This window comes from Trichomonascus vanleenenianus (assembly GCF_965637985.1).
Source record: "Trichomonascus vanleenenianus strain CLIB 3782 genome assembly, contig: TRVA0_018S, whole genome shotgun sequence".
NCBI classification, from domain to species: domain Eukaryota; kingdom Fungi; phylum Ascomycota; class Dipodascomycetes; order Dipodascales; family Trichomonascaceae; genus Blastobotrys; species Blastobotrys vanleenenianus.
In genome coordinates this window covers 168,724-194,108 of record NW_027481869.1, presented here as the reverse complement: position 1 = coordinate 194,108, position 25,385 = coordinate 168,724, and the positions used below count along the sequence as shown (strand labels likewise).

Below are 25,385 nucleotides of genomic sequence, written 5' to 3'. Positions count from 1 at the left end.
CGATGCGGACCAAAGAGCCACAAATCCCCGGTGCGAAATAGTCTGCGAAGCCCAAGGAAACACACGAACTGCCCGCCAGGCCTCCACGGCCCCGTTCATGGCCTCGTTCCCGGCTCCGGCGGGCCATTACGGGCCTAGGCGGTGGGGTGGTGTTCTGAACTCCGATCATGTGGCTATCCGTGTTGGGTAAGACGCACTACTCAGCACAACCATATGCCAGGGCCATCACCATTGAATTTTCCCAGCCCCCAACGCCCAACCACTGCGACCTATCCGACCCACCTGGCCCTAGCGAGCAGCTAGACGGAACAAAAGACGAATCCACCAGCCCGGGACGGGATATTTTTTGTTGCATTTTTCGAAAAGCACCCTGCCCATAGACGAACACATCGCAGGGATAATATTAATGGTCGATGAACTCGCTCCAGTACATCTCTAACCAGGTCGACTCGCTCATCGGCAACCGCAAGGACGCGGTGGACCAGGTGCTCGACCGGGCGCCCGTCTACGGTCTCGACACCGCCATCGCAGACGAGGAGTCGCTGTATAAAGAAGAGACGGTGGAGCCCGAGGCGGACGAGAAGGCGCCGCTGCTCGAGCCCAAGGCCGAGCAGTTCATTAGATCGGAGAGCGTGCTCGTCTCGGTGATGCTCTACGTACCGCGCATGGTCTACTTCATCCTCGCCGCGCTGTTCACGCCGTACAAGGCGGACAAGCGCGAAGTGTCGTCCTCCGAGCCGTACTCCAAGAGCCGCTGGCTGGGGTTGGTGGTTCGAACCTCGACCCCGCCGCCCCCCGTCGCACCGCCAGAGGAGCTGAGAAGGCGCCTGCAGAGCCCTTACGGCAAGTCTGTGCGGCTTCCGCGACAGCACAGGCCCTCTTCTAGCATTTCAGGCATGGCCGGCGCCGAGTCGCGCATTCTGTTTCCGAGCCGGCCGTTGCTGCCCAAGCACACACCAACCAGGACGCTGGTCCTCGACCTCGATGAGACCCTCATCCACTCGCTGAGCCGCAGCTCCAAGTACAGCCAGGGCCAGATGGTCGAGATCAAGCTCGACCCGAGCCAGCTGGCGACGCTCTACCTCGTAAACAAGCGACCGTTCTGTGACCAGTTCCTCCAGGCGGTGTCGCAGTGGTATCGTCTCGTCATCTTCACCGCTTCCGTCCAGGCCTACGCGGACCCCATGATCGACTGGCTCGAGCAGGACCGCAAGTACTTCCACAAGCGGTTCTACCGCCACCACTGCACGCAATCGCCGGGCGGCTACATCAAGGACCTGAGCCTCGTCGAGCCGGATCTGTCAAGGGTGCTCATTTTAGATAACTCGCCCGTCTCGTACACACACCACAAGGAGAACGCCATCGGCATCGAGGGCTGGATCTCCGACCCCTCGGATCACGCTCTGCTCAACCTTGTGCCGCTGCTCAATGCATTGCGATATAGCACCGACGTGCGCTCGCTACTTTCACTCAAGAAAGGCGAAGACGCCTTTGCTGAGTGATAGAATACGCATTTCCTGTTTGTTTTTTGTTCATTTTGTAATTTATTAGACCCCGCATATATCAATCCACTTTTTCCAAAATGATCTCCCGCGAAGCCTCAGGGGGGTTTTTTACCAGGAGGAAGACTTTCCATTCGAGGGCCAGCACTCGAGCTCTCGTAGCCCCGCTTCGCGGAGGACCCCCTGGTCAATTGATTAGCCTCCGCAAAGCGGAGCCCCAGGGTGGTTTGGGGGGAGGGACTGGTCCCCCCCTACTTTGATGTTAATTCGTAGCTCCGCTAGGTGGAGATTTATGCAATGTAGCTATTTATTTTGTTGAAGATGCCGCTGAATCGCTTTTCGCTGTTGGTGGCCCTGCCTCCTCCCCCGCGCAACGGCTTGACAATCTTCGGGTGTGGCATGTCGTCGTCATGCACTATGGTCTGGTTCTTCTGCGACAGCAGAACCACCTTGTTCCGGAGGTAGGTCAGCTTCGACTCGAACTCCTCCGACTCTTCGAGCAAGGCCTGTTGCGACCGAATCAAAGACTGCTCGAGATGCTCAATACGCTCGTTGCGCGCCTGGAGCAGCTTATTTGACATGACAATGTCGTTCTTGAGGTCGCTGTTTTGCTTGACGAGCTTCTGCTGCACCGTCGTCAACGTCTCGAGGTTCCGCTGCAGCAGCGCCATGCGCCGTTGCTGTGACTTGTTCTTGATCGCCATGTTATACTGCTCCTTAGCCTGTTCAAGCGACATCTCGAGCTCAACTATACGCTCACATCGCTCCTGGAGCTGACGCATCAGCGAATGCTTGAACACGTCCGTGCCCGTAGACCACCGCTTCGTCGACGGAACTTCTTCTTCGCTCTCCTTGAGATCCTGCTTCTCCTTTTCGCTTCTCTCTAGTTGAGCATTGAGCTTCGCAAACCGCGGCTTGAGACCTTCCAGCAGCTCGTATGCAATATCGTATCTGTCATCACACTGGATCTCTTCTGCCGGCGTCTGGTGCTGCACCTGCTGGTACTTGAGTTCCTGGAGGTGTTCAAGAACCTCGTCGATGATGGCTTCGGGGCTCTGCTCGTAGTATTTGCCGAGCATCTGAGAAACCTTCCGTCGCTTGTCGCACAGCAAAGTCTTGCGGGTTCCAGATATCGCCTCAGATTCGCCCGCCTTCTCCTCCGAGGGCTCGGGGACCGCCATCTCCAACAGTCGCTGGCGCATTGCCCCAATTTCCTGGGAGAGCCGCCGATTCTCCTCACTGAGGCTCGTGTTCCGGATCATAACCTCTTGCTTTTCGTACTCTAGCTTATCCACTTGTAGGCGCATCGACTCGTTATCCCGCTCGCTGAGCACTGGAGTTGTAGATGCAGTGGAAGCTGTGTTCGTGGCAAAGTCGTCTACATCGCTGTCGTCGTCAAGCCTACTACTGGTAGGCGTCGCCGTCTGGAGCTCTCTGTCTCCCAGAGCAGGGCCGCGTAGGCTCGTCAGCTCAGCCTCCAGCTTGTGCACATATGCGTTGCGCGCGTCGAGCTGGGCTTGACACTTCTTGAGCATCTGCCGCAGCTCTAGCGGACTCAGCTCAGCATTGATCTTGGCCTTGTTCTGGATCGTCTTGGCTCGCACGCCGAATCGCAGAGTCGAGATGGTTTCAACATCGTTGAACTGCGACGGCGAGCAGTTGACGATGAGGCTTGTCCGCGAGTTGCCGCCCAGCGACTCTTGCAGAATTCGCGTCAGCTTCGAATCTCTATATGGCACATGGGTCGATTTGCCGTCTGTCAGCGAGTTAATGACCATGCCCAGCGCCGACAGCGACTTGTTGATCTTCTTGGCCTCTTCTAGTGTCCTCCCCTTGGCGCCCGTTTTGCCTACTTTTTCGCTACCGGCCAGATCCACTAAGAACAGCTGGCCCGACTTCTGGGTACCCGTTGAAATGCTCTTTTGCGACACGTTAATGACGAAAATGGAGTGGGACCGGCTGGACTCCTGGTTCATGTTGGTCGACGCAACCGCCCTCACTTTGGCGCCCTGGCGCATGACGTCGTACACCTCCCGGGCACTCGCTACGTACTCCTCGCTCAGGTCCTTGACGTACACGCCGCGCGCTTTGTCCTCGTGGATGGACAGATTGTCGTTGCGCGGGTCTAACAGATCTCGGATCTTCTCCATGTAAATCTCCATGTAACTAACGCGGACCATGTACTCAATGTCAGACGGCGAGCTCATAATCTCGTCAAAGATGCGATCTACGATTCGCGGAATAGCGCCGCGCCGCTCGTCATCGTCAATGTCCGGGCCCATCATGGTGTATGACTTGCCAGAACCAGTCTGGCCATATGCAAAGACGGTGCCATTGTAGCCGTTCATGAGGTCGTCGACGGTGACCTTGAGGGAGTAGTCAAACACCTCAGCCTGGGGCGCATTCTCGTCAAACACGCGGTCAAACGTGAACGTTCCCTTGAAGTCCCGGGACTCAATCTCACATGTGCTGTTCGAGAGAAACCGGACAACTTTCGGCGTGCCTGTCTCGCGCTCCGTTGTGTTCTCAGGCCGGAACCGGGCTATGACCTTGATATTGTCCCTTTGCTTGGTCTTCGCACTCATTTATGCCCCGGTTTTTAAACTTCCAACTTTCTCTCTATCCCTGGCCGGGTATATATAGTACTTATGGGGGCAAAATCGCGACCGGTACGCGCTCTCAAGCTATGTGTCTGAGGTGTTTCGAAAATGGCTGGAGAGAAATGAAATATGTGTGACCCAGTGTACCAGATAGGTGTGCGGTGGTTAACCACTGGACACGCCCGCCCTGCTGGGTGCCGCGTGCACACCAACCACCACAATTTAATTTTGCGCCGGGCAGGCGGGTCAATTACATGAACACGCCCTAATGCGGCTTGAATGGCTGGTCAGTTAATCCTGCATCGCAGGTGGGACAATAGTATTGTCTTTGTTCATCGAATAATATAGCCGATGGGCTCTCGGCTGTTTGGAAAATTGGTCATAATAGTATGGGCGATGGGCCCTTGGCTATGTGGACAATTGGTCATAATATGGCCACTCGACTGGACGGACAATTGGTCGTAAAATGATCCATATTATGAGTGTCACGCACCTTTGAGCTTGTACCGCGCTTGGGACAGGTGGTCGAGTTCAATTGAGGTCTCATCGAGCCAGCGCCGCACTAGTAAGGCTGTAATGGCAGACACGAGCGGTAGTAACCATATGTAGTCGAATCCTTTCCACGGGTGGTGTTTAATGTAGCCAGAGGCGGCAATGACCAGTGAGAACAACGCTGAAAGGATGGCCAGACGCGACGTGTGGCTCTGGTCTCGCGTAGGCACAAAGTGCAGGCTGTAGGCGGAAAGGGAAATAGACACGAGGGACAGTAGCGAAAGAACGCCATTGTTACGGCAGTAGGGCAGCAGAATGAACAGCGGAGTCGGAAAGAGCATGAGGGTAACGAACGCTAGTTTGAATTGCTCCTCTGACTCGTCTGCCTTTGACCGCATACTTTTCAGGATCCTCTCCTGCTCTACCGTAAATTAGCCAATCTGTCTTACAATCCGGCAGCTAGACAGTTTATAATCCACCAAAGCTCTGTTCACATCACAGTTCTTACCTTCTTCATCGTAGATATGCCCGTCCGAGTCGTCCGAGGCATCCTGATCCAGAAGCCGTTTCGTTGCCCTTCTTAGTCTAGACATGGGAAATACTACGCTATTCAACACCAAATTTAAAAACAATTCTCAAAAGTCTAACTTGTTTCGTCAATATTTCACGCCAGTCAAAAGGCGACGGCTTTGCTATATGTATTATGGATTCGGTGAATGTAGCAGAAATGATCTTTGAAGGGGGGGATGTAGTGGGTGGTGGTTGGCGATATGCAGATGGGCGCGCGCGAGAAAGGGAATGTGCGGCGCATGCGGCTGAGTGCGGCTGCACACACTTAAAGAATATCAAGCCGGTAGATGACAAATGGCTTGTACTCCATGTCGACAAGTGCGCCGTACTCCGAAAGATCGGTGTCACCCTTGATCTTGCCCTTCTTGTCCTTTTCGAACGCGTTACCACCCAGGTAGCCGAACTTCTGCACTAGAGCCGCCTCGCACTTGTCAATTGACTTGCCAGTTGGCGGCCGAATAGTGTTAGTGAGGAAGTTTGGTGGAAGACCGTACCGCAGGACACTCTCGACAAACACCCGCAGCGCTTTGAGATGGGCCCACGCCTGGATCATGTCTTCATACGCCGTTGCCGCGAGCCGAGCAATCTCGCCAAACAGCTTACGCTCCGTCTGGGACGCCACCTGTCGCTCCTTCCGCAGGTCGGAAATAAGCTCCTCCGAGTACTTGAATTCTCGTGGCACCCATCGGTGTTCTCGCACCTGGGTCAAAAACTCTGGGACGTACTTCTTGAACAGCGTCGTATTGTACAACGCAAATTCCGAATCTTCGGCAATAAGACTAGCGCTTCGAGGAACAACCATTGGGGCCAGAGTCTCGTACGCCTGTAGATACTCCTTTTTACTCGGCTTGGGCACGGCCACTAGCACTGTCTGAAGATATTCGCTGTCCTGAACAAAATGCTCTCTCTTGACGATATCGTGCAAAGACCTCACCGACAGGTTGCCGGTCTGTTTCCGGTCGACGGCAGACAGATTAGACTTGGCCGCGTTGTAGCTGTTGAACGAGTTTCGCACGTCCGAGTCTAATGCAGCCGTCTCTTTGGAGAGGAGGTCGACAAGCTCGGGGATCGGGCGATCAACCCGGTACTTCCCTGTGTTCCACGTGAACGTCTCCAAGTATTCCAGCGCAGACTTGTCCTTGACCCGCTTAGCCGCGGCCGTATGGCTCTTATTGCCGTCGTAGATGGACAAGATAATCTCGGCCGCCTTCGACACCATGCCGTGAAACTGGTTATCCAGCTTCGCCAGCTCCTCTGACTGCTGTACCAGGTTGTCCAGCGTGCCAATTTTGAAGTTGGGGATCTCAAACGTGCTAATGTCGCCGTGGCTGACCCCTAGGTTCTCCGTGTACCACTTCTCCAGCTGTGTCTGCGGGTCCCCTCCGCTTGGAGCCGCGCTGTATGGCAGGGACACAAGAAGAACGCTCGGAACATCCAATTGCGAAGGCATTACTCGATTACTTCCGCCTGAAAATTTGAATTAAACTGGGCCAACGGACTCTCAATCGCTAGCCTTTTGACCTTTCCAGCGAGTCCAATAAAGGGGAGCCTCCCACTACGTTCGTGCGTTCGTGATAACCCCCCTTTCGCCTGCGCAAGCGTTGGGACTTTGCAAAACGATTTTTTTTCGGTTGGAGACACACCCTGCCCAACCCACTTATCGATCGATAAAAAAAATTGAAAAATTGTTTTACCAATTCGGACGACGATGAGCAAGACGTTAGAGGAGAGGCTGAATAGCCATTCGAGTGCCTTCGATGGGCTGCTATCGCTGATTCCAGCAAAATACTACTATGACGACGATACCCAGAAGCAGTGGAGCAAAAGAAAGCAGTCGAAAGAGCAGGCTCGAGCCGCAAAGCGGGCCAAGTTTGATCCGGACTCGGTGAGCACCGCGCTTGATGTGAACAAGCAGAAGAGCAAGAAGAAGCAGGACGAAGAGGAGGAGGAGGAAGAAGAAGAAGAAGAGAGTGAGGACAAGGGGCCACAAATTCCAGTTGAGAGCGAGAGTGATGACGATTATGACGAAGAGATGATGGACGATAGCGACGATTCTTCGGAGCAGGCTAGTGGCGCGGCATCAGACGAAGAAGGCATGAATGTTATTTTCGACGACGAGGGGAATGAGATCGATCGATCTGAAGATGAAGACGAAAAAGAAGAAGAGGAAGAAGTAGAAGCAGAAGAGAAGGAAGCATCTAAACCAGAACCGAAGCAGAATGATAAACCTTCAGAGCCAAAAAAGTCCGAATCTACGAAATCCCAGGCTAAGCCAAAGAAGAATGCCGAAGGTATTAAAGAACTGCGAGAACGACTTCAATCGCGGATCCACGAATTGCGAGAGAAGCGAAAGGCGCCAGGAACAAATGCCAAAGGCGCCCCGCTGAACCGAGAAGCCATTCTTGAAGCACGACGAAAGAAGCAAGAGATGCAGAAGGAGAAGAAGAACCAGTTGAAGCGAAAACGCGACGAGGAAGAAGAGGAAGCAACCCGAAAAGCCGATGAATCGATTGCTGAGGAAAACGACTCTGCTGAAAATGGCGGAGACTTGTTGTTCAGCCAGGTGCTGTTCAATGACGGCGAGAAGCTGACTGCAGACCTCAAAGATATCAAAACCGAACAGAAGAAGAAAAAGCGAGACCTTCTGGGCCAGCTGAAGCATATAGAGGCCAAGAAGGCGAAGATCGCCAAGCTGGATCAGGAAAAGCAGGATAAAATTGCTGAGAAGGCTCAGTGGAGTAGAGCAATTAAGCATGCCGAGGGCGAGAAGGTTAAGGACGACGAAAAGCTGCTCAAGAAGTCACTCAAACTGCAGCAGGATAAGAAGAAGAAGAGCGAGCGAGAGTGGAAGGAGCGTGAGGCTACCGTTAAGAAGAACATTTGGGCTCGTCAAAAGAAGCGAGAAGATAATCTGGCAGCCCGACGGGAGATGAAGAATTCCAAGGGTAATAAGAAGGGCGGAAAGAAGCGAGCAGGGTTTGAAGGCAGGTCCGGCAAGAAGAAGGCCAGGAAATAATGCATATATATACTCAAGTTGTATATATTTATGGTATTGGATAATTGCTCTTTCTATCCTGGCATCCCTATCCTGTCATCCACTTTATTTTATTTTACAAAGTTACGAAATCTATATGGCACCGGTATTTCTTTCCTGCAAAGTTAAATCTAGCCAATGATTTATTCAGTACTTTCAGCACTTTCAGTACTGTACTTTCAAGCATACAATACCATTTACAACTTACCGTATTGTGTTATCGCATTTTATCGTCCATTTTCTTAGGGTGCGTGTTCAGCCGTGCCGGGTTGAAAATCTTATCTCGCTATATACCGTCCGATACCACCGTATCCCCTGGTTTTCTATAAGTTAGATGTTTTTAACGCCTCGCTTACGTGGCAAGGCACTGAACCTGCTTGTTCTGCCGCCGATTGGGCCATCTCGTGGGGTCCGGACTCTGCCACCGTGTAAACCTCGCCATCTGTCCAAGGCGATCCCTAGACGAGGATCATTCTTAGACAATACATCTAACAACACGCGCAGAAAAGTCCCGGAAAAAGTGGCCATAAAGCAATTCAAGCAGGATGACGAAACTATGAGAGAACTCTATGCGCTTCAGGGCCGCAAAGTTCCCAAAATTAAGGCTCCAAAGACTCTATTCCAGATGAACACGAGGATTCTCTCCGATTACGTAGACATCGTGGAGATGAGATTATATCCAGATCGCTACAAGAAACGAATCTGGAGGTCATTGAAGATTTTAATCAAGACACCACGCAAGCCACGGGTCGACAAACCGCCGTTGGACCTCCTGTTGGACATTTTCGAATCGGCCAAAGTGCAGGCACCTTCGCGAAGGAATGCACTTGTGAAACGAGCGGGAGATGCCATATATTCTTTTGGCGTAAGGCTAGATCCAATTAATGAGTCGATCTACCTAGATGCAATCTTCAATTGTGGTGCGAAGGCAAAAGCACTTCAGATATGGCAATCCAGGCGTGGCAAGCCTGATGTGAAAAACTGGCTCTACTGGCCGGAGCTGGGTGGCATTTTGTACTTGCGGAGATTTGACACTAGTTCTTCTGAAGAGATTGCAAAGTCCATGAAGCAGCAGTTTGGCGTTATCACCACCGCGCTGATTGTCGAGTTTGTCAACATCTATCTGCAAAAGGGCGACCGCGACAATGCTACATGGTGGTACAACCAGATCAAAGAATTGGCAATAGCCAACCAGCGACTAGAAAATGTGGACGTCAGATCTAGTGACAGCCCGCTTACAGCTGAGCAGGCGGCTGAGATTGCGAACACCAACAGGGGGCCGTCGGTCCAAAACTTCAAATACATTCTAGACAGGGCCATCGAAAGCCATGCTTGGAAATTAGCGGCTTTAGTGATGGTAGATCTGCAAAGGTTCTCGGTCAAGGTCTCGCTGAATGAGGTGATGGCATGCATTAACCAGGCTACCGTCAAGATGACAGAAAAGAAACCAGCTAAAAGGCGGCAAAAGATTAGAGCATCTAGAGCCCTTTATGGCGTCAATCCTGCGGGATCCTCCCAATTTGTCGATTTGCTAACTAGTTTGATTGGTCTGGAGCCGACTTTGCTACACAACAAGCAATTGTACCATGCGTGGGTGCAGGGACTAGTTGGGCATGGCATGTATAAGAATGCGATCGAGGTAGTTGAGGCAATGGCTGAGAGGGGTCTAGTTGAGCAGAATGACAAGATATACCTGACGCTTCTGTCATCGCTTTTGTCTAAACGGCAACACGAGCTGTCGTTTGAGTACCTCCATCGTACGGGATCGCTAAACCCCGAGCTATACAGTATGCTTTTACAGTACGCTGTTTCCAGACGTGACAGAGACTTAGTGCAAAAGGTTGAGAAGAAAATGGAGGAGGACCAAGTTGCTTATACTGCACTAACATTCAACAATCTCCTTTCACATTATTACGAGCAGCGGGACTTTGGGAACTTTGGGCGGTTGCTGAACTTTGCCATCAGCCACAACAAGCGCGTCCAGCAATCGTCGTTCAGGGAAATATGGCGACTACTAAGAAAACTGTACCAGCCTGGGGTGAACAACAAGATCGTTGATGTTGACCTCCGTCTACTGGTAAAGGCTATGGTCACATCTCCAAACTTCAAACCGTCCCAGTTTCTGTACGAAATTGCCTCGCATGCTCTGCTTCTGTCTGGGGACGCGGAGGGTGCAGCGGGACTGCTGTGCTATATGGATGAAGTTAACAGTGCCAATATCCCTGGCATCATGGCTATGAGTATCATCCAACTGGGGTACAAGATGAACGACAAGGTAAAGCTCGTGTTCCCTCCTGTTCCCAGAAAGGATTCTTTGATTACAAAGAAGATGGAGAAGCCGCCTCAAACACTTAAGGAGGGTAATGAAGAGATCATTCTGAGCGAGCCAATGGTCCCATGGAAAAAGGTGGTCATCCAACTGGCTACGGTAATGAATCGCCATAATCCAGACCATCTTGTCGAGGAAGCAATCAACGCCAAGGACTATTACTCTAGCTGATCTTCCTTTTATTTATTATTTTAGATCTCGTTCATGAGAATATTTGTACATATGATCACTCACTCACTTCAAGACCCAAAGCAAGTATTTGGCCCAGCGTGGCTCTACCATGGTCACTTCACCATCAACCAAAACTGTTGGCACCTCACCGGCAGTCAGAGTCTCCAATTGCCCCTTTACTACCACCTTTCTCCCCTTTTGTTCCACTACCCGGGACTTCAATACCACGTAAGAATTTGCATGAACCGGAGCCTTATAATTTAAATCCAACTTTGCAGTAACCCCGTACTTATTCGGAAGGGCAGGGAACCCACACCGCGTCAACCCTTCGTCCATAATAGTCGCCAGCAGCCCGCCGTGGACGATGCCCGGGTGTCCTTCAACCCTATCGCCAATGTGGTAGAAATAGATCATCTCATTCGTCTCGCTATTGGCAAACACAATTGGCTCAACGGTGAGATATCCGCGCCCAGCAAGCAGACCCGAGGTCAACATGTTCTCTTTATGCTGCTCTGGGATCTCATCGTAGTACCGTTTCTCCTTAAATCTGCTGTCCCGCCGTAGCTTCAACACCAGCGGATGTGAGTGCAGATAGCGGTACTCCTCAACTTTTTCCAGCTCCTTGATCTCCGCTGCCGTCAGCTCTTCCCGGCTGAACTGGTCAGCTGAGTTCAGCTTGTGGCCGAGGGTATACCCCGCTGTGAGGAAAGCGGATCCAATGAAGAGCGCTCGAAGGCGCCCTGTTGGCCGGGGCCTAATCGCAGTCGACGCTAGTCTCCTCCCGCTTAGCCGGACGGCGAGGACTATCCGGTGCCGCGCAATTACCCCAATATTGCGAGTTATCATGGCCCGTGGCTTGCGGAACATGCGAGAAGGTGTCGTCGGACCAGTACCCGACATCCGCCACCACCCACCGTATATCACCACTGTTATCGTTTGGAAAGCAACTGCAAAGAAGTCGACTAAAAGACAATGTCGAGTGTAGTCGTAGTCCACGGAGTGCGGCAGATCCGCGTTAAGGTCGCACCGAGCCTCCTGATCCGCGAGATCAAGCAGCGGGCGTGCGAGATGCTTGAGCTCACCCCAGAGCTGTACGAGCTCAAGACAGGCAAGACGGTGCTCAATGGTGCACTGCCGTTCCGGCTGAGCAACGTCGTGGGCAATGCGAAGTTGACCCTTGTGGCGGCGCGACGGAAGAAATCGACCCCCGTCCGGGTTAAGGTACATGCCGTGGACCTGCCGCCCAACTTTAGCGACGCGCTAGTTCATGAATTCGACTCGCGAACATCCCTGATTTCTATTCTGGCCTACTTTGAGAGGAAATCAGGCATTAATTTTACTAAGCGGTCGTATCCGCTAGTTAGTGGCGGAAACGGGAGGCTCATGTACGAGGCGCCCTCTGTACAGCTGTTCAACAAAGTGACCGAGTCAATTGCTGAGCTGAACCAGAGCCTGACGAACCTCGGTATCGACAATGGCAGTACTTCGTTGCGGGTGAGGTTTAAGCAGACCCGGGTGCCATTTGAAGAAGCCGTTAAAGAGGTTGAGGGGTACCTACAGGAGGCAGAAAGTACCCAGGAGTCTGAATCGCCGACTCCTGAGCCAGTGGCCTCGTCTACAGAGTCTACGCCGAAGCCTGGAGATGAATTGAAGCCCGAACTGGCCGGAGAGCTAAGTGATTTGAAGGAGGAGTTGCATAGAGAGCGGACTGAGGCGCCAGAAGAAACGCCTGTGAATGCCGAAGACCAGATTATTCAGCGCAAAGCGCAGGCATACGTTCCCAGTGAAACCCAAAGAGTCATTCCAGAAGATATCGGCGACGTAGAGATGGACGCCCACCAGTTTAAGCACTATACGTCGCAATTGGCGGCACTGTCAGGCTCCGACCGACAAGATGGCCCGTTGTTAACTTCGCGTCTGCGGAAGAACGCGAAGAAAACAGGTCCAGTTAAGCAGTGCGTAGTCAGGGTCAAGTTCCCCGATCAGACGTTCGTCGAGGCAACGTTCGGCGCGAGTGACACTGTCGGTGATTTGCATTCTTTTGTCAAGTCGGTAATCAGCCACCCGGAACTGCCATTCCTACTTGTGAAGAACATCCCCCGGAAATACCTGGCGGATCCTCTGCAGAAGCTCATTGGCGACTGGGAGTTTGGTGCACGAGAGGTTGTCTTCTTTGAGTGGGACACAGCCAAGGGCAGTCCGTCTGAGTTCCCCAAGAGCTCTATTCTCAAGGCATCGGTCATTGAACACGCTAAAAGCGCTCAGGAGGTGGCAAGCATCAAAATTGGCGAGGCGCCGGCTCAAGAAAGTAGCGAATCCCAGCCTGCGACCAAGCCTAAACCCTCGAGTAAGTCTTCGAGTGGGAAGCCAAGCTGGCTACGACTAGGCAGGAAATGATCAATAGATATCCTCCGCGCAGCGGAGCTACAGAAGCTCGAGGGCTAGCCCTCGAATACATCTTTTTGGCAGTAGCCCCCGCCCCCCAATCCCCAATCCCCTCTACTATTAGCCTGCAATTGAATTATAGCCTCCGCAAAGGAGAAATCTGAGAGTTCGAAGGCTGGCCCTCGAATATCCTTTCTACCTAGAGTAATTGGGCAAATCCCGGCAAACCCGTTTCGACTCCGCTTCGCTGAGGTTGGGGTACATATGTCGCCGAAAATTAAACATCGGACATCACGAAAAATATGGCAGATAGCGACCGGCGCAGGGTGCCGATTAGCGTCATCGCCGGCAAAGGATTTGTGTTCGACGTGGATGATCTGAAGTATTTACGGGAAGAATATAACATTTGTGGCACTTTGACGGGCATCCTACCTCAGATCCCGCAGCAGAATGTGTTCATGGGTATGCCGCTGGCACTCATGCCCGAGGACATTGAATACCTCGTGGACGAGGTGAAGGTCGCATATCTAGTTGACGACAAGGATGTGCATTCGGCGACAATGAGTGGTATGACCCAGGAAGAAAAGGACGATGTCATCGCCGGAAGAGAGCGCCTACAGCGTCTCCAGATGGAACAGCACAAGGAGAACGCATGGACCCGGCGCCAGGCGGCCCTCAAGAAGAGGGCCGAGAAGCAAGGAGTAGAGTACGTGCCGGAAGACGAGGAGAAGAAGGCCCAGGTCTTGGCGTCTATGGCTAATACCATCGACTCCGGCGTGATGTACCATATTGCTACGGCATCGAACAACGCCTCGCTTCCTGGGTATGAACAGCGGCTAGAGCCACAAGGAAGCAGGGCATTGGTCAAGCCGCCTCCAAGGTCTTCATATTACATGTATCGCTACCTCCAGTTGCTGAATTACTTCATGTCGCCGGGCTTGAGGTTTGGCGGACAGTTTCTGGCATATCCCGGCGACTCTCTGCGGTTCCACTCGCATCACATCGCCATTGGGTTTGATTGGGACGAGGAGTTTCGCGTGATGGACATCGTGGGAGGCGGGCGTCTTGCTACGGCCGTGAAGAAGTGTTGGGCCGTGGGTGCTCAGCGAGACGACGATAAAACTAAAGACTACCAGGCATTTACTATTGAATGGGCTGGTTTTGGCTGACCAACCAACTACGACTAATCTCCCTTTATATGTATGTACATCTAATGAGTAGAATTGTCAGTCTCAAGCCGTCCGACACTAGGGCTCGAATACATCCCTCCCCCCTTTCCCCCCTGTTGTGGGCTTTGAAATGTAGATATTATGATGATATATATTCCGAAAAGTTAGTAGAACCAAATTGGGGGCACCAGTCCCCCAAAACCCCCTTGGGGCTCCGCTTTGCGGAGGTAGTGATTGATAAAGATAGAGAGGTCAAATGTATTAAATATGCTACTCGTTATTCGGGTTTCAAGTAAAGAGTACCAGGCATTTACCATTGAATAGGCAGGTTTTGGCTAACCATACACCTAAGACTAAACTTTCTGTGTATAGACATCTAATGAGTAGTATTGCCAGCGTCATGCCGCCTGAGAAGGGGGCTAGGGAGCTTGAATATACCTTTCTAGTAGTAAGACTTGGGGGCCAGTCTCCCCAAATCCCCCTTTGGCTCCGCTTCGCGGAGATTAATCCTTATCAAGAAGTAACCCTCACGAACTGGAGTTACGGGTGTATTCTACTACTGTTCTACAGTGCTAGCCAATGGGGAAGGTGGCCAATCCCTCCAAACACCCCCTTGGGGCTCCGCTACGCAAGGATCTACGTCTAAGTAGGAACTGATTCAATAGATTTATAAGCGCAAAGCTGAGATACGGGAATTCGAGGGCTGGCCCTCGAATACTTAAGTACAGTAGTAGTAGTACAGCTGGTGACTAGACAGCCTGACTCCTTATCAATGTCTGGGGTTTGGCGGGGGGAAAATGGTTTTGGGCTTATCTGAACGTCTCCTCCCAGCTGGGGTGATACGGCTGGGCGAAGCACGTTCGCCAAACGATTGGAACTCACCACCTGAAATATCCCTTTTGTCCACTACTTTGGCCACAAAAGAGCGCTTTATCCTCGCTCTTCTTGTTATTTTCGTTCGGCATACATATAGTACTACTGTGTGGATTATATCACCCGCCAGAAGAAGGAACCAACCAGGAAAGCTCGGTTAGCGGTGGAAGGATTGACGTCTCCACATTCGGGATTGCGTGAATGTTGGATGGGTCCTTCGCACCCACAAAGGCGAACAATCGAGTATTTTTCAGTCGTAATAAGAGCGAGCAAAGCGAGTAATTTCCAGCCGTAGTAACAGCCAACAAGCTCTTGCGAGATGAGCTCACCGGACGTGGGCCTAAAAGCGAGCAGTAGTGCGGCTCCCGAGTCGGTGTTGTCCAACATAGCCGGGGTCCTCCACCAGTTGAACTTGAACATTGTAATAGGCGGTAGTATCCTGCTGGTCAGGAGAATCCTAGTCGGCGTATTGAGTGCCGCAAGAGCGGTGGGAGGACTGCTCTGGGCGCTGATGAGTGTGCCGCTGGCGGTCGTGTGGAGGCTGTGGTGCGTGGTCGCCGTGAGCCCGGTCTTGTGGTGCTGGAAGGTGTTTGTCGTCTTTTTTGAAACGGTTGTCACTCCCATCTTCTGCTTCGCCATGATTGCCGGTATGGTCGGGGCAATTGGTGGGCTTATTGTGGGCGGGTGTGCATTAGTCGTTCAGACACTGATACCAGTCAAGAGACCAGAGAAGCCCAGCAAGAAACGGGTTGTGGACAGTTCCTTAGCAAGCCATCTCAGCCCGCTGAATGCTCATATTAATATCCGCGAGGTGCCAGGGGATCTTTTTAATGCTGCTCTCCTTAGTCACAGTAGTAGCGACGGCATGTCCCTGAGGCATAGGCGGTCTCCTTCTTTGACCCTCAAAGCCGATGTGCTTGCTACTACCACTACTACTGCTGCTGCTTCTGCTGCTGCTAACGGGGGTAAAAGTAATGCAGTATTTAATCGAGCATGGGACAAGAATGCTGCCAGTGAAACCAAGTCTCGAGCTTCCTCTACGGCATCTATATCCTCTCTGCTTTCTTGTTCTTCAGCAACCTCACCATCGCTTGCAACCTCGCCGGCCGTAGAGCCCTCAGCAAACAATGGCAAAAGCGGCCTTTTCCAGCAAGCTTCCCCGACAGCTGCAGACTACACAATGCGCAACTACATGCCCACTATACCCCGGGATCAGATTCTTAGCTATGAAGACTCGGACGGTTACTTTGACTACTCGCCGCCCATTAGCACCAAGTCGCGATCGCCCGAACTTCAGTGCCACTCCAAGCAGGAGTACGTGCTCCACTCCCGCAGAACGGACTACGTACCTTCTGCATCTATCTCCTCGGCCAGCTCGTTTGCGACTATTGCTGAGGCCGACGAGGAGTCGCTTTCCACCTCGTGTGGCACGCGCAGCAGTAACATCCCCGCCTCCTCGTCACGCACGACCGTTACCGCCGGATCTGCTCTCCAGTGATTCGAAGATCTCGGTGTACATCTGTAGCGTACCCTGGAATTTTTCATATGCAATTGCCTAATTTGATTTGGCTTACTTGCATCATCGTACAGTACGACACGTACAACTAGCCCAGCACAACTTGGCGTTGGATCCCACCTACACTCAACTCTCGGCGTATTGACCGATCTTTCAAGTGGAATTTCAAAGGCCTATCTCAATGGAAGGGCTAAGTATATGCAGTTAGAGTTATTAGGCACATACTGGTTATGGATATACGTATTGTCTAGCTCTGGCAGCTACTCAATGACACCAGTACATACCGAGGACCCGAGGGTGTAGGCGTGCGCAGGCGAGGTAGGGCGTAGTCCTTGCATTGCGGCTAATTGTCTCGATGCGCTGGCTAAGACATTTTCGAATACACGTTAGCCTGATTCAAACGCCCTCTCGCCTAGAAATATGGGCGTGATAAGAGATCAAGCGATGTAGATGGGAGCTTATCGGAGGTCACCATCGCACATTAGCAATACAACACTGTTCGTAACGAGTTGGCATGGCCGCGGGCTACTCGAATAAATGGCAGTACATGTATTTCTGACTAATAATTATAAAGGAGAGCAAAACTTTTTTTTATTGCTGTACGTACGGCACTCAAGTAATACACGGCGTTGAACATGCCCAAGAGTTGTTTCAGTTTCCAGCATGCCAGGCTTCGCAAACCCTCAAACGGTATGTCATCTTATACAGATCTCTGCACCACCGGAAGTTTTCTAGAGCATTTGACGGCATTTTATTTTCGAGTAGGAAGTAAATTAAAGCGATGGGGACTCGCTCGGACCCATATGGTCCTTCTGTGGTATATAAGTGGCCAGCTTCCTCCATCCCACTTACTCTCCCCTGCTTCATATCCACTTCGTACAGAGAAAGGCTCGTGATATCCGGTCTAGAATACCAATTACGCCCAGCAATAATAATTTAAAACCCTGCCCATAACCCTCAGCGATCGTACTAGTATTCCCGCACTGTAAATTTCCCTTAGGACACACGTTAAACTATCAAACATTTGGAAGACTTATAAGACTTCGGTAAGTAGAATTGCCTGCTTCGGACATGGTGTAATGCCCGAAGCTGTATACTGCAGCTTGCCATAGATTTACCGCGGTGCCTGTCTCACCGATACATGCTGTCTGAGCTACATATGCTGATACGATTATTTGTACTTCTCTCTCTCGTTTGATCAACTATAGGCCCCTCTAGGACGCCGCATGAATTCTGAACACCCCGCAGAAGGATTTTCATGTGTAGCCTGGCCTGGGGAAAAGAAATACATAATGTGGAATCCTATAAATGCCCGAGATATTTCCATTCGTTTTTCAGTTTTTCCTTCAAAAAGTTAATTACGGGCTTTGATAACGTTATCGGTTTTTGCTCTACCAACTACACGTATTACAGTAGCAATTCAAGTAGCTCAGCATCGCGTATGTATAGGTAGCACGTGTAGTATTACTAGCGCATACGGCGTTCTGTATTTTCAGAGCACTAACCAGTTGTAGGACATTTGCTTATTATCCATTATCTTCAGGGTCTGAGGTATAAATACCGGCAGAAATCTGAATTGCTAATTACCACGCTACCAACAGAAATCCGAACGCAATACACTAGACTGACGACAAAAAATGAGTTTTGTATCGAGGTGGAAGCAGACCATCCGCGACGAAACCTACTTCCCAAGCAAGAGGCGGGCTGAGGCCGCCGCTTCAGTCGTAGCGGAAGAGCCACCAGCGGTCGCCCAGGACGAAAAGTCCGCAAGCGGCCCGGGGGCAGTGGAAGAGACCCAGACCTCGGGTGGCTCGACCGGCCTGAACAAGTACTGGACCATCATCACCGCCGGTGCTGGTCTCTTCTCTGACGGCTACGTCAACAACTCCATTGGTGCTGTCAACACCTGCCTCAGTATTTTGTACCCCAAGGAGTACGCCAACTCGCTGGCCATCTCCAACGTTTCGTCAATTGCGTTTGTCGGCACCGTCGTTGGCCAGCTCGGCTTCGGCTACGTCGCCGATTACCACTCACGAAAGATTGGTATGATCGCCTCCACGGTGATCCTCATCCTCTTCACTATTCTTTGCTCTGGCGCCTGGGGTGCAGGCGGTTCCATCTACGGTATGCTCGCCGCGCTCACTGCCTACCGATTCTTCATTGGCATTGGCATTGGCGGTGAGTACCCGGCGGGCTCTGTTGCCTGTGCCGAGGCGACGAACGCGCTGAGCAAGGGCCACCGAAACAGGTGGTTTGTGCTCTTCACCAATTTTATGATCGACTCCGGGTTCGTAGTGGCTGCGTTTGTGCCGCTCGTTCTGTTGTGGATCTGCGGCTCGAACCACCTTACGCCGGTCTGGCGAGTCACGCTGGGCCTCGGAGCCATCCCACCAATGTCCCTGTTCTGGCTGCGACTAAAGTTCAGGGAGAACGACCAGTTCAAGAACAACAATCTCAAGCGAGCGCGATTGCCCTACTGGCTCATTCTCAGGTTCTATGCACCACGGCTCGTTGTCGTGTCCATTATCTGGTTTATTTACGACTTCTCTGCGTACTCCTTTGGTATCTACTCGTCTACCATTATTAATGTCATCATTCCAGATGGCGATTTGTACAAGACTTTTGGTTGGAACGTTGTAATGAACTTGTTCTACATCCCTGGCTCGTTCCTTGGCGCGTTCGCCGCTGACTACCTCGGCCCGCGACTCTGCGTAGCTATTGGCATTGGTCTCCAGGGCATCATTGGCTTCATTATGGCCGCCTGCTACGACTCGCTCAAGCAGCACGTGGCTGGGTTTGTTGTTGTCTATGGCATTTTCATGACCCTTGGTGAGTTCGGCGCTGGCGACAACATTGGTCTCATTGCTTCAAAGACGTCTGCGTCCGCCATCCGTGGTCAGTACTACGGTATTGCTGCTGCTATTGGCAAGATTGGTGCATTTGTGGGCACTTACATTTTCCCCATTATTATTCGAAATGCGGGCGGTGCCCACACTACCAAGGGCAATCAGGCGCCATTCTGGGTCTCTTCCTCGCTCTGCATTTTCTCTGCCACTATTGCCCTTTTCCTGTTGCCTCCGCTTACCCAAGATGCCGTTTCGAATGAAGATGTTCGATTCCGCGAGTACCTTTCCAAGCAGGGCTTTGATCTTTCGCTCTTTGGTGACTTGGATGTCATTGAGGGCTCGTCCGCCACTGAGGAAGTCGCTGTTGACGACGAATCGGCCAAGCACAACCGACGACAAGACTCTGAATGAATGAACTATCTAGAAAAGTGTTTACCAACGTTGATAATGTACTAATGAAGAATTGCAAGTATGTAACACCATAATAAATAATCGTGCGAAAAGTCTTTTTGTACCAGATGATAACTAATCGTGAGGACTGGATTAGTTATTGGTGCTCTGGAAGAGTGGCACAATACGAGGCCAAACGTACTCGCAGTGTGGGTGTGGAGGCACACCATTCTTGGCTGGCTCCTTGAAAAGGGCAATTGGGAACCGCAGATAGTTGTCTTCAGTCTCGTAGTTGCACGCATACCAGTTCACAGAGCCATCCTTTCGAAGGTAGCCTCTGTCGTCAAATTCATACCCAGTCTGGGTGCTATCCTTCGTGAACCAAAGGAATGGCATGCCGTCGACCACTTTCTCGCCGACGTTTGCATAAAGCACCTCGCCGCTCTCAAGGGTCGCCTGAAGTCTGCCGTCGACAATCGAATACTCGGCTTGGTTATCTCGGCTAGCGTATGCAATGTAGTTGCCGCTAGCGGTGTCAATTAATGGCTCGACAGAAGCCCCATCTCGGAGCGGATCACCAGCAGAAAGTTGAAGGTGGCCTATGGATGGGTTTGCAGCAGACACCATCGCGGCAAGTCCCACAGTAGCAGCAATTGCAGAGGTAGAGAACTTCATTGGGTAGACTTCTTGTAGAGATATGAGTGTTTGAGAGACTTGAAACCAGGGAGAACGGTCCCCTTTTATATGTCTGCTGAATGAGAAAAGGGCTGACTGACGAAGAAATGCGTGCGTTCCGATTATGGAAGCGCCATAGAGCAATTCCGTTATTTCCTGAGGCGAAAAGCGAGAGGAGAGGGGGTTCGCGATCTATTCAAACACGCGTGGCGATCGAGGATAATCCAGCACCATGGAATGCACGGTCTAACAGCCATACAGATGTACCATCGATATGCCTCTGAGTCTGAAATACCATACCACTGTTTGGGATTTAGCGCGATTCGATGCAGAAATCGCCCGTCTTTTAACACACCCCGGTCAGACTGTAATCCATTCAAGCCTTTCTAGGCCTTCACAAATTCACAAAAAAATGCACAACATTGGCAGCCAATACATTAGCACCCCTAGATGTCAAATTCTAGCTATGCATACGCCAGCATACAGCGCAGATGATCCCTGTAGGGGATCCTTGCTTGACAGCAGCTGCACCTCCTTGACAGATACACCGATGCCGCTGTTGCAGTGATGTACAGAATCAATTATTTGTAGCTTCTTCTCTCGATGACGGGATATGCTACGATATAACAATAAGTATAGCCGGTTATCAATAAATTAATCTCTAAGCATCTAATGACTGCAATAATTCCGCCATAGCCGCACAGTTACCACTCCAAGATACTTCCGTCAGAGCCGTAGAAGACAGGGTTTCGCCAGGAACCCTCGTCCTTGGACACTCGTCGCACCAGCTCCTCGTCGACCTCAACACCAAGACCTGGGCCAGTCAGGGCCTCTACAGCACCGTTCTTGACGTCGAAAACGCTTGGATTCTTGCAGTAGGTCAGCAAATCGTACTCACCCCCCTTGGCCAGCTTGTTGTAGTGCATTCCAATGCTCATCTCCTGAATGACAAAGTTCTGGGACGACAGACCGACGTGCATCGACGCAGCCAACGCAATCGGGCCCAACGGGCAGTGTGGAGCCAGGGCAACGTCGTATGCCTCCGCCATTTCGGCGATTCGCTTGGTTTCGGAAATACCGCCGGCATGTGCGATGTCTGGCTGGATAATGTCGATGCAGCCGGCCTCGAAGTATGGCTTGCAGTCCCATCGCGTGTACAGTCGCTCACCGCAGGCAATTGGGCAGGTCGTGAGGCCGTAGAGGTGCTTGAACCCGTCGACATTCTCGGGGAGAAGCGGCTCCTCAATGAAAAGTGGGCTGTGCACCTCGAGTTTCTTGGCCAGCTGCTTGGCCATGCCCTTGTGCACTCGGCCGTGGAAGTCAAGACCCGCGTCAATGCCGGTCTCCTTGACCAACCTCAGTCGCTCGACAGTGTCGTCGAGCTTGGCGGGAGAATCAATCCACCCAAGAGCCTCAGTAGCGTTCATCTTGACCGCAGTGAATCCCTGCTTCTTTCGCTCGAGAGCTGCTGCCTGGACGTTAGAGGGCCTGTCTCCGCCGATCCAGCCGTATACATTGATTCGATCTCGGACTCTTCCGCCCAGCAACTCGTACACAGGGACACCGAGCCGCTTGCCCTTAATATCCCAGAGAGCGATGTCAAGCCCAGAGATGGCCGACATGAGAGTTGGGCCACCTCGGTAGAATCGGTGTCGGTAGGCAAGCTGCCAGATCTCCTCGATTCGGTTCGAGTCGTAGCCAATAAATCGCTCTCGCAAGTCTTCAAACGCACCCTCGACAGACTATCCACTGTTAGTCTACAAATCATTTATTCCTGATGTATCGACGTACCTCGACGTGTCCCTCCAAGGTGGCCTCACCCCAGCCAACGATGCCATCTTCGGTTTCAACTCGCACCATCAACCACCGTGGTGGAACTCTGAAAGTCTCAATCTTGGTAATCTTTGACATGGCTTGTGTTTTTGTTATTATAAACTACAGTAGAAGCCATAGCCGTCTATCGCGACCGTATTTAAATCCTGAGCAGATGCATGATCGAAATGGCCCCGCCGTGGGGGAAAAACTGGGGGTACCAGAAAATGGTGGGGGGTGGTTTCACACACCTACGGTCCAAAGAGACTCCGAAGGAACTTTTCCACGGGGTATTCTACGAAGCTTTCAATTAAAGAGCCGCTATCATAATATTGGGGTCTCATGATATTCCACAGGTATCACGGCTAATTGTGGATTTTTTTTCTTAATACTGGTAGTGCAATTGGTATTACTAGTGCCATGAAGACTCCATTCTCTCGGAGGGATGTTCCGGTGGGGTAGTGAAAAACCAAATCCCCAGGGGTAGGCATCCATATCCGCCCACAGTAAACCCGCACCCATGTATTCCGGTATCGGCATGTTCTATCTGCGATACTGAGTTTGCTAATGAAGTTGGCGGAGACGGCAATAGAACGTCCATAGGCAACGGTTAAGGGGCCGGCTCTCCAGCAACTTGAACCCGCTTCCTTCGCCTGCTATAGGCTACCGTCCAAATATTGGGCCATAACCCCTTCCTTAGGCTAAGCGGTATATATCGCGCTTTATTGAAAAAGAGGACCCCACATCTTCAGTCATCAACTCCTACAAATGGTTAAACAGTACGCATATGCATCCCACTGAGGAAGCTCGAGAACTCTGAATATTCCGTGTAGTGCCTGCCCTGTTGTTTAAAAATCGTTCGGAGCCCGGATGTTGGATTTCAGTACAGTGTTGTAGAGTACCGGTAGTCGGAGCCCAGTCTGAGAGAAATCAGCCATGGCGATACAGTGATGTGAATATCCCCGGTGATCGGCGTACGTAGTAGATAAAAGTCCACACTTGTTCTAGCGATATCCACTTTGCCGGATGTCTAAAATATGGCGAAGGTACTACAATAGAAATATTCTAACCGGCCGGGAAGTTGTTTTGCATACCAGATATAACCTGAGTTATTGACGGCTGTACCTATTTATACGTCTTTTTTCCTGATGCCTATCATTTTGAAGTCAATCAAGCTACAGTTACTCAAGGTCCTATAGAAACTCCGATTCTCCGCGGCGAAGGACACTTAACTGGCGGTGTAACTAATAAGCCCTCAACACCTTAGGCCCAAATAGTTGTCTGTCCAGGTAAAATAGGGCAGTATTGCGTGTAGTGGGCATGGCTTTCCCCCACGAACGTTTTCCAGACACCCGGCATATAAAACTATCGCATACCTCAACCTCAGGCTACGCCTGCAATATGATTAACCTGAGGCTAATTTCTCTCACTCTAATCGCAGGATTAGGTGGCATTTTATTCGGGTACGACACGGGTTTCATTGGCGGTGCCGTCACCCTGCCTTCGTTCCAGAAAGACTTCGGTATTAATGAAGACAACGCCGCAGTTCTCTCCGGCAACGTAGTTGCTGCACTTCAAGCAGGGTGTTTTTTTGGCGTGATTGCAATGGCATTTATCACAGATAAGCTTGGCCGAAGGCTAGCCCTCATTGCTTGCGGAGTTGTTTTCAACATTGGTGCCGTGATACAAACAGTCGCCAAAGGGAAGCTTGGTCTCTTCTACGTGGGGCGTGTCATCAGTGGCCTGGCAGTGGGCTCGGCGAGTATGCTCACTCCACTGATGATTGGTGAATCATCACCAAAGGAAATTCGAGGAAAGCTGCTGACAGTCTATGGTTGTATGCTCTTCTTCGGCATTGCCATAAGCTACTGGGTTGACTATGCTTGCCAGCAGCTTCTCAGCGGTAGTAATCAATGGCGGGTTCCCGTCGCCCTTCAGCTCATTCCTGGATCGGTTCTTAGCCTGGGCGTCATTCCATTGAGAGAGAGCCCTCGGTGGCTGGTAAAGAAAGGCAAAAAAACCGAAGGATTCGCAGCTTTAGCGTACTTGCGACAAGGCAGTTATACTGAACAGGAGATATACGAAGAGTTTGCTGAAATTTGTGCCGCGGCTGAAATAGAAGCAAAGCATACAGTGGGAGTGAGTTGGAAAGAAGTCTTCCTTCCAGGCAACCGGTACAGATTCTTCATTGCTATCTCTATCATGATTTGCCAACAGATGACTGGTACAATTTCCTTTACTTATTATGCCCCTTTATTCTTCAAGGCCGTGGGTCTCTCCGACGAGTCGGCCGGCCTCTTTGCCACTGGCGTTTATGGAATTGTGAAAACCGTCTCGTCCATAGTCTGGATGTTATGGTTTATTGAAAGAGTCGGACGCAGAGGATCTCTACTCTTTGGAGGTGCTCTCATGGGCTCGTCATTGTTGGTTTGCAGCCTTATCTTTGCTCAAACTGATGTCTCTCTTGGTCCTTCTACCAACACTTATGTCATGATTGCGACAATATACGTCTTTTGCGTTGCCTTCTCGGTCTCTTGGGGGCCTGTCCCTTGGACATACGCATCTGAAATCTTTCCGTCCCGTCTAAGAGAGTACGGTATTACCGCTGCTTCTGCGACTCAATGGGCATTCAACTTCATGATCTCTAAGGTTGTACCAATCGGAGTTGAGAACTTGGGCTGGCGATTGTTCTTCATTTTTGCTATTTTCAATTTCGTCATTCTAGTGTATACTTGGTTCTTCATCAAGGAAACCAAAGGCATCAGTATGGAAGAGATGGAACGCCTCTTTGGCTCTGCCGCCGTAATTGATGTCGAGGAAGTACATAACAGGGCTGGGAAGTTTGCAGCCAGAGCAGCGGCTGAGAGATCCAGTGTTGATGAAACTACCCCGTTGTGTTAATACCCGTATAGACTAACCCTACTAATGATATTTATATTCTATAGCTCCAGAGCATTTGCTCTTTAAAAGAGTTTTATTTATTCCACTTGAATTCAGCAAATATCAAAGTTTCGATAGGCT

General features: G+C 51.2%; 14 protein-coding genes across 14 annotated transcripts; 8 read left to right on the top strand and 6 right to left on the bottom strand.

Annotated features, from left to right (window-relative positions):
* Positions 1 to 413: 413 nt before the first annotated feature.
* NEM1 (Nem1-Spo7 phosphatase catalytic subunit NEM1) lies at positions 414 to 1,502 on the top strand (the record flags this gene model as incomplete). The annotated part of the gene is made up of 1 exon (XM_076684773.1): positions 414 to 1,502. One exon carries the CDS (start codon positions 414 to 416, stop codon positions 1,500 to 1,502), a length of 1,089 nt encoding a protein of 362 aa, XP_076541041.1.
* Positions 1,503 to 1,792: 290 nt separating this feature from the next.
* TRVA0_018S01948 (uncharacterized protein) lies at positions 1,793 to 4,087 on the bottom strand (the record flags this gene model as incomplete). Its single annotated transcript, XM_076684772.1, has 1 exon — positions 1,793 to 4,087. One exon carries the CDS (start codon positions 4,085 to 4,087, stop codon positions 1,793 to 1,795), a length of 2,295 nt encoding a protein of 764 aa, XP_076541040.1.
* A 500-nt stretch (positions 4,088 to 4,587) lies between these two features.
* TRVA0_018S01926 (uncharacterized protein) lies at positions 4,588 to 5,187 on the bottom strand (the record flags this gene model as incomplete). Its single annotated transcript, XM_076684771.1, has 2 exons — positions 4,588 to 5,015; positions 5,103 to 5,187. The coding sequence occupies 2 exons, from the start codon at positions 5,185 to 5,187 to the stop codon at positions 4,588 to 4,590; spliced, it is 513 nt and encodes a 170-aa protein (XP_076541039.1).
* A 242-nt stretch (positions 5,188 to 5,429) lies between these two features.
* Positions 5,430 to 6,614, bottom strand: VMA5 (H(+)-transporting V1 sector ATPase subunit C; the record flags this gene model as incomplete). The annotated part of the gene is made up of 1 exon (XM_076684770.1): positions 5,430 to 6,614. The coding sequence occupies one exon, from the start codon at positions 6,612 to 6,614 to the stop codon at positions 5,430 to 5,432; it is 1,185 nt and encodes a 394-aa protein (XP_076541038.1).
* A 258-nt stretch (positions 6,615 to 6,872) lies between these two features.
* RRP14 (ribosome biosynthesis protein RRP14) lies at positions 6,873 to 8,180 on the top strand (the record flags this gene model as incomplete). The annotated part of the gene is made up of 1 exon (XM_076684769.1): positions 6,873 to 8,180. One exon carries the CDS (start codon positions 6,873 to 6,875, stop codon positions 8,178 to 8,180), a length of 1,308 nt encoding a protein of 435 aa, XP_076541037.1.
* A 352-nt stretch (positions 8,181 to 8,532) lies between these two features.
* On the top strand, positions 8,533 to 10,698 carry SOV1 (Sov1p; the record flags this gene model as incomplete). The annotated part of the gene is made up of 1 exon (XM_076684768.1): positions 8,533 to 10,698. The coding sequence occupies one exon, from the start codon at positions 8,533 to 8,535 to the stop codon at positions 10,696 to 10,698; it is 2,166 nt and encodes a 721-aa protein (XP_076541036.1).
* Positions 10,699 to 10,761: 63 nt separating this feature from the next.
* TRVA0_018S01838 (PaaI family thioesterase) lies at positions 10,762 to 11,598 on the bottom strand (the record flags this gene model as incomplete). Its single annotated transcript, XM_076684767.1, has 1 exon — positions 10,762 to 11,598. The coding sequence occupies one exon, from the start codon at positions 11,596 to 11,598 to the stop codon at positions 10,762 to 10,764; it is 837 nt and encodes a 278-aa protein (XP_076541035.1).
* A 72-nt stretch (positions 11,599 to 11,670) lies between these two features.
* On the top strand, positions 11,671 to 13,095 carry UBX4 (Ubx4p; the record flags this gene model as incomplete). The annotated part of the gene is made up of 1 exon (XM_076684766.1): positions 11,671 to 13,095. One exon carries the CDS (start codon positions 11,671 to 11,673, stop codon positions 13,093 to 13,095), a length of 1,425 nt encoding a protein of 474 aa, XP_076541034.1.
* A 290-nt stretch (positions 13,096 to 13,385) lies between these two features.
* SEN34 (tRNA splicing endonuclease subunit SEN34) lies at positions 13,386 to 14,252 on the top strand (the record flags this gene model as incomplete). Its single annotated transcript, XM_076684765.1, has 1 exon — positions 13,386 to 14,252. One exon carries the CDS (start codon positions 13,386 to 13,388, stop codon positions 14,250 to 14,252), a length of 867 nt encoding a protein of 288 aa, XP_076541033.1.
* Positions 14,253 to 15,444: 1,192 nt separating this feature from the next.
* On the top strand, positions 15,445 to 16,623 carry TRVA0_018S01772 (uncharacterized protein; the record flags this gene model as incomplete). The annotated part of the gene is made up of 1 exon (XM_076684764.1): positions 15,445 to 16,623. The coding sequence occupies one exon, from the start codon at positions 15,445 to 15,447 to the stop codon at positions 16,621 to 16,623; it is 1,179 nt and encodes a 392-aa protein (XP_076541032.1).
* A 1,383-nt stretch (positions 16,624 to 18,006) lies between these two features.
* GIT1 (glycerophosphoinositol transporter 1) lies at positions 18,007 to 19,898 on the top strand (the record flags this gene model as incomplete). Its single annotated transcript, XM_076684763.1, has 2 exons — positions 18,007 to 18,080; positions 18,156 to 19,898. Exon 2 carries the CDS (start codon positions 18,279 to 18,281, stop codon positions 19,896 to 19,898), a length of 1,620 nt encoding a protein of 539 aa, XP_076541031.1. The 5' UTR covers positions 18,007 to 18,080; positions 18,156 to 18,278.
* Positions 19,899 to 20,030: 132 nt separating this feature from the next.
* Positions 20,031 to 20,552, bottom strand: TRVA0_018S01728 (uncharacterized protein; the record flags this gene model as incomplete). Its single annotated transcript, XM_076684762.1, has 1 exon — positions 20,031 to 20,552. One exon carries the CDS (start codon positions 20,550 to 20,552, stop codon positions 20,031 to 20,033), a length of 522 nt encoding a protein of 173 aa, XP_076541030.1.
* Positions 20,553 to 21,256: 704 nt separating this feature from the next.
* Positions 21,257 to 22,463, bottom strand: TRVA0_018S01706 (D-galactonate dehydratase; the record flags this gene model as incomplete). Its single annotated transcript, XM_076684761.1, has 2 exons — positions 21,257 to 22,294; positions 22,344 to 22,463. The coding sequence occupies 2 exons, from the start codon at positions 22,461 to 22,463 to the stop codon at positions 21,257 to 21,259; spliced, it is 1,158 nt and encodes a 385-aa protein (XP_076541029.1).
* A 1,221-nt stretch (positions 22,464 to 23,684) lies between these two features.
* On the top strand, positions 23,685 to 25,265 carry HXT15 (sugar porter family MFS transporter; the record flags this gene model as incomplete). Its single annotated transcript, XM_076684760.1, has 1 exon — positions 23,685 to 25,265. One exon carries the CDS (start codon positions 23,685 to 23,687, stop codon positions 25,263 to 25,265), a length of 1,581 nt encoding a protein of 526 aa, XP_076541028.1.
* Positions 25,266 to 25,385: the final 120 nt, after the last annotated feature.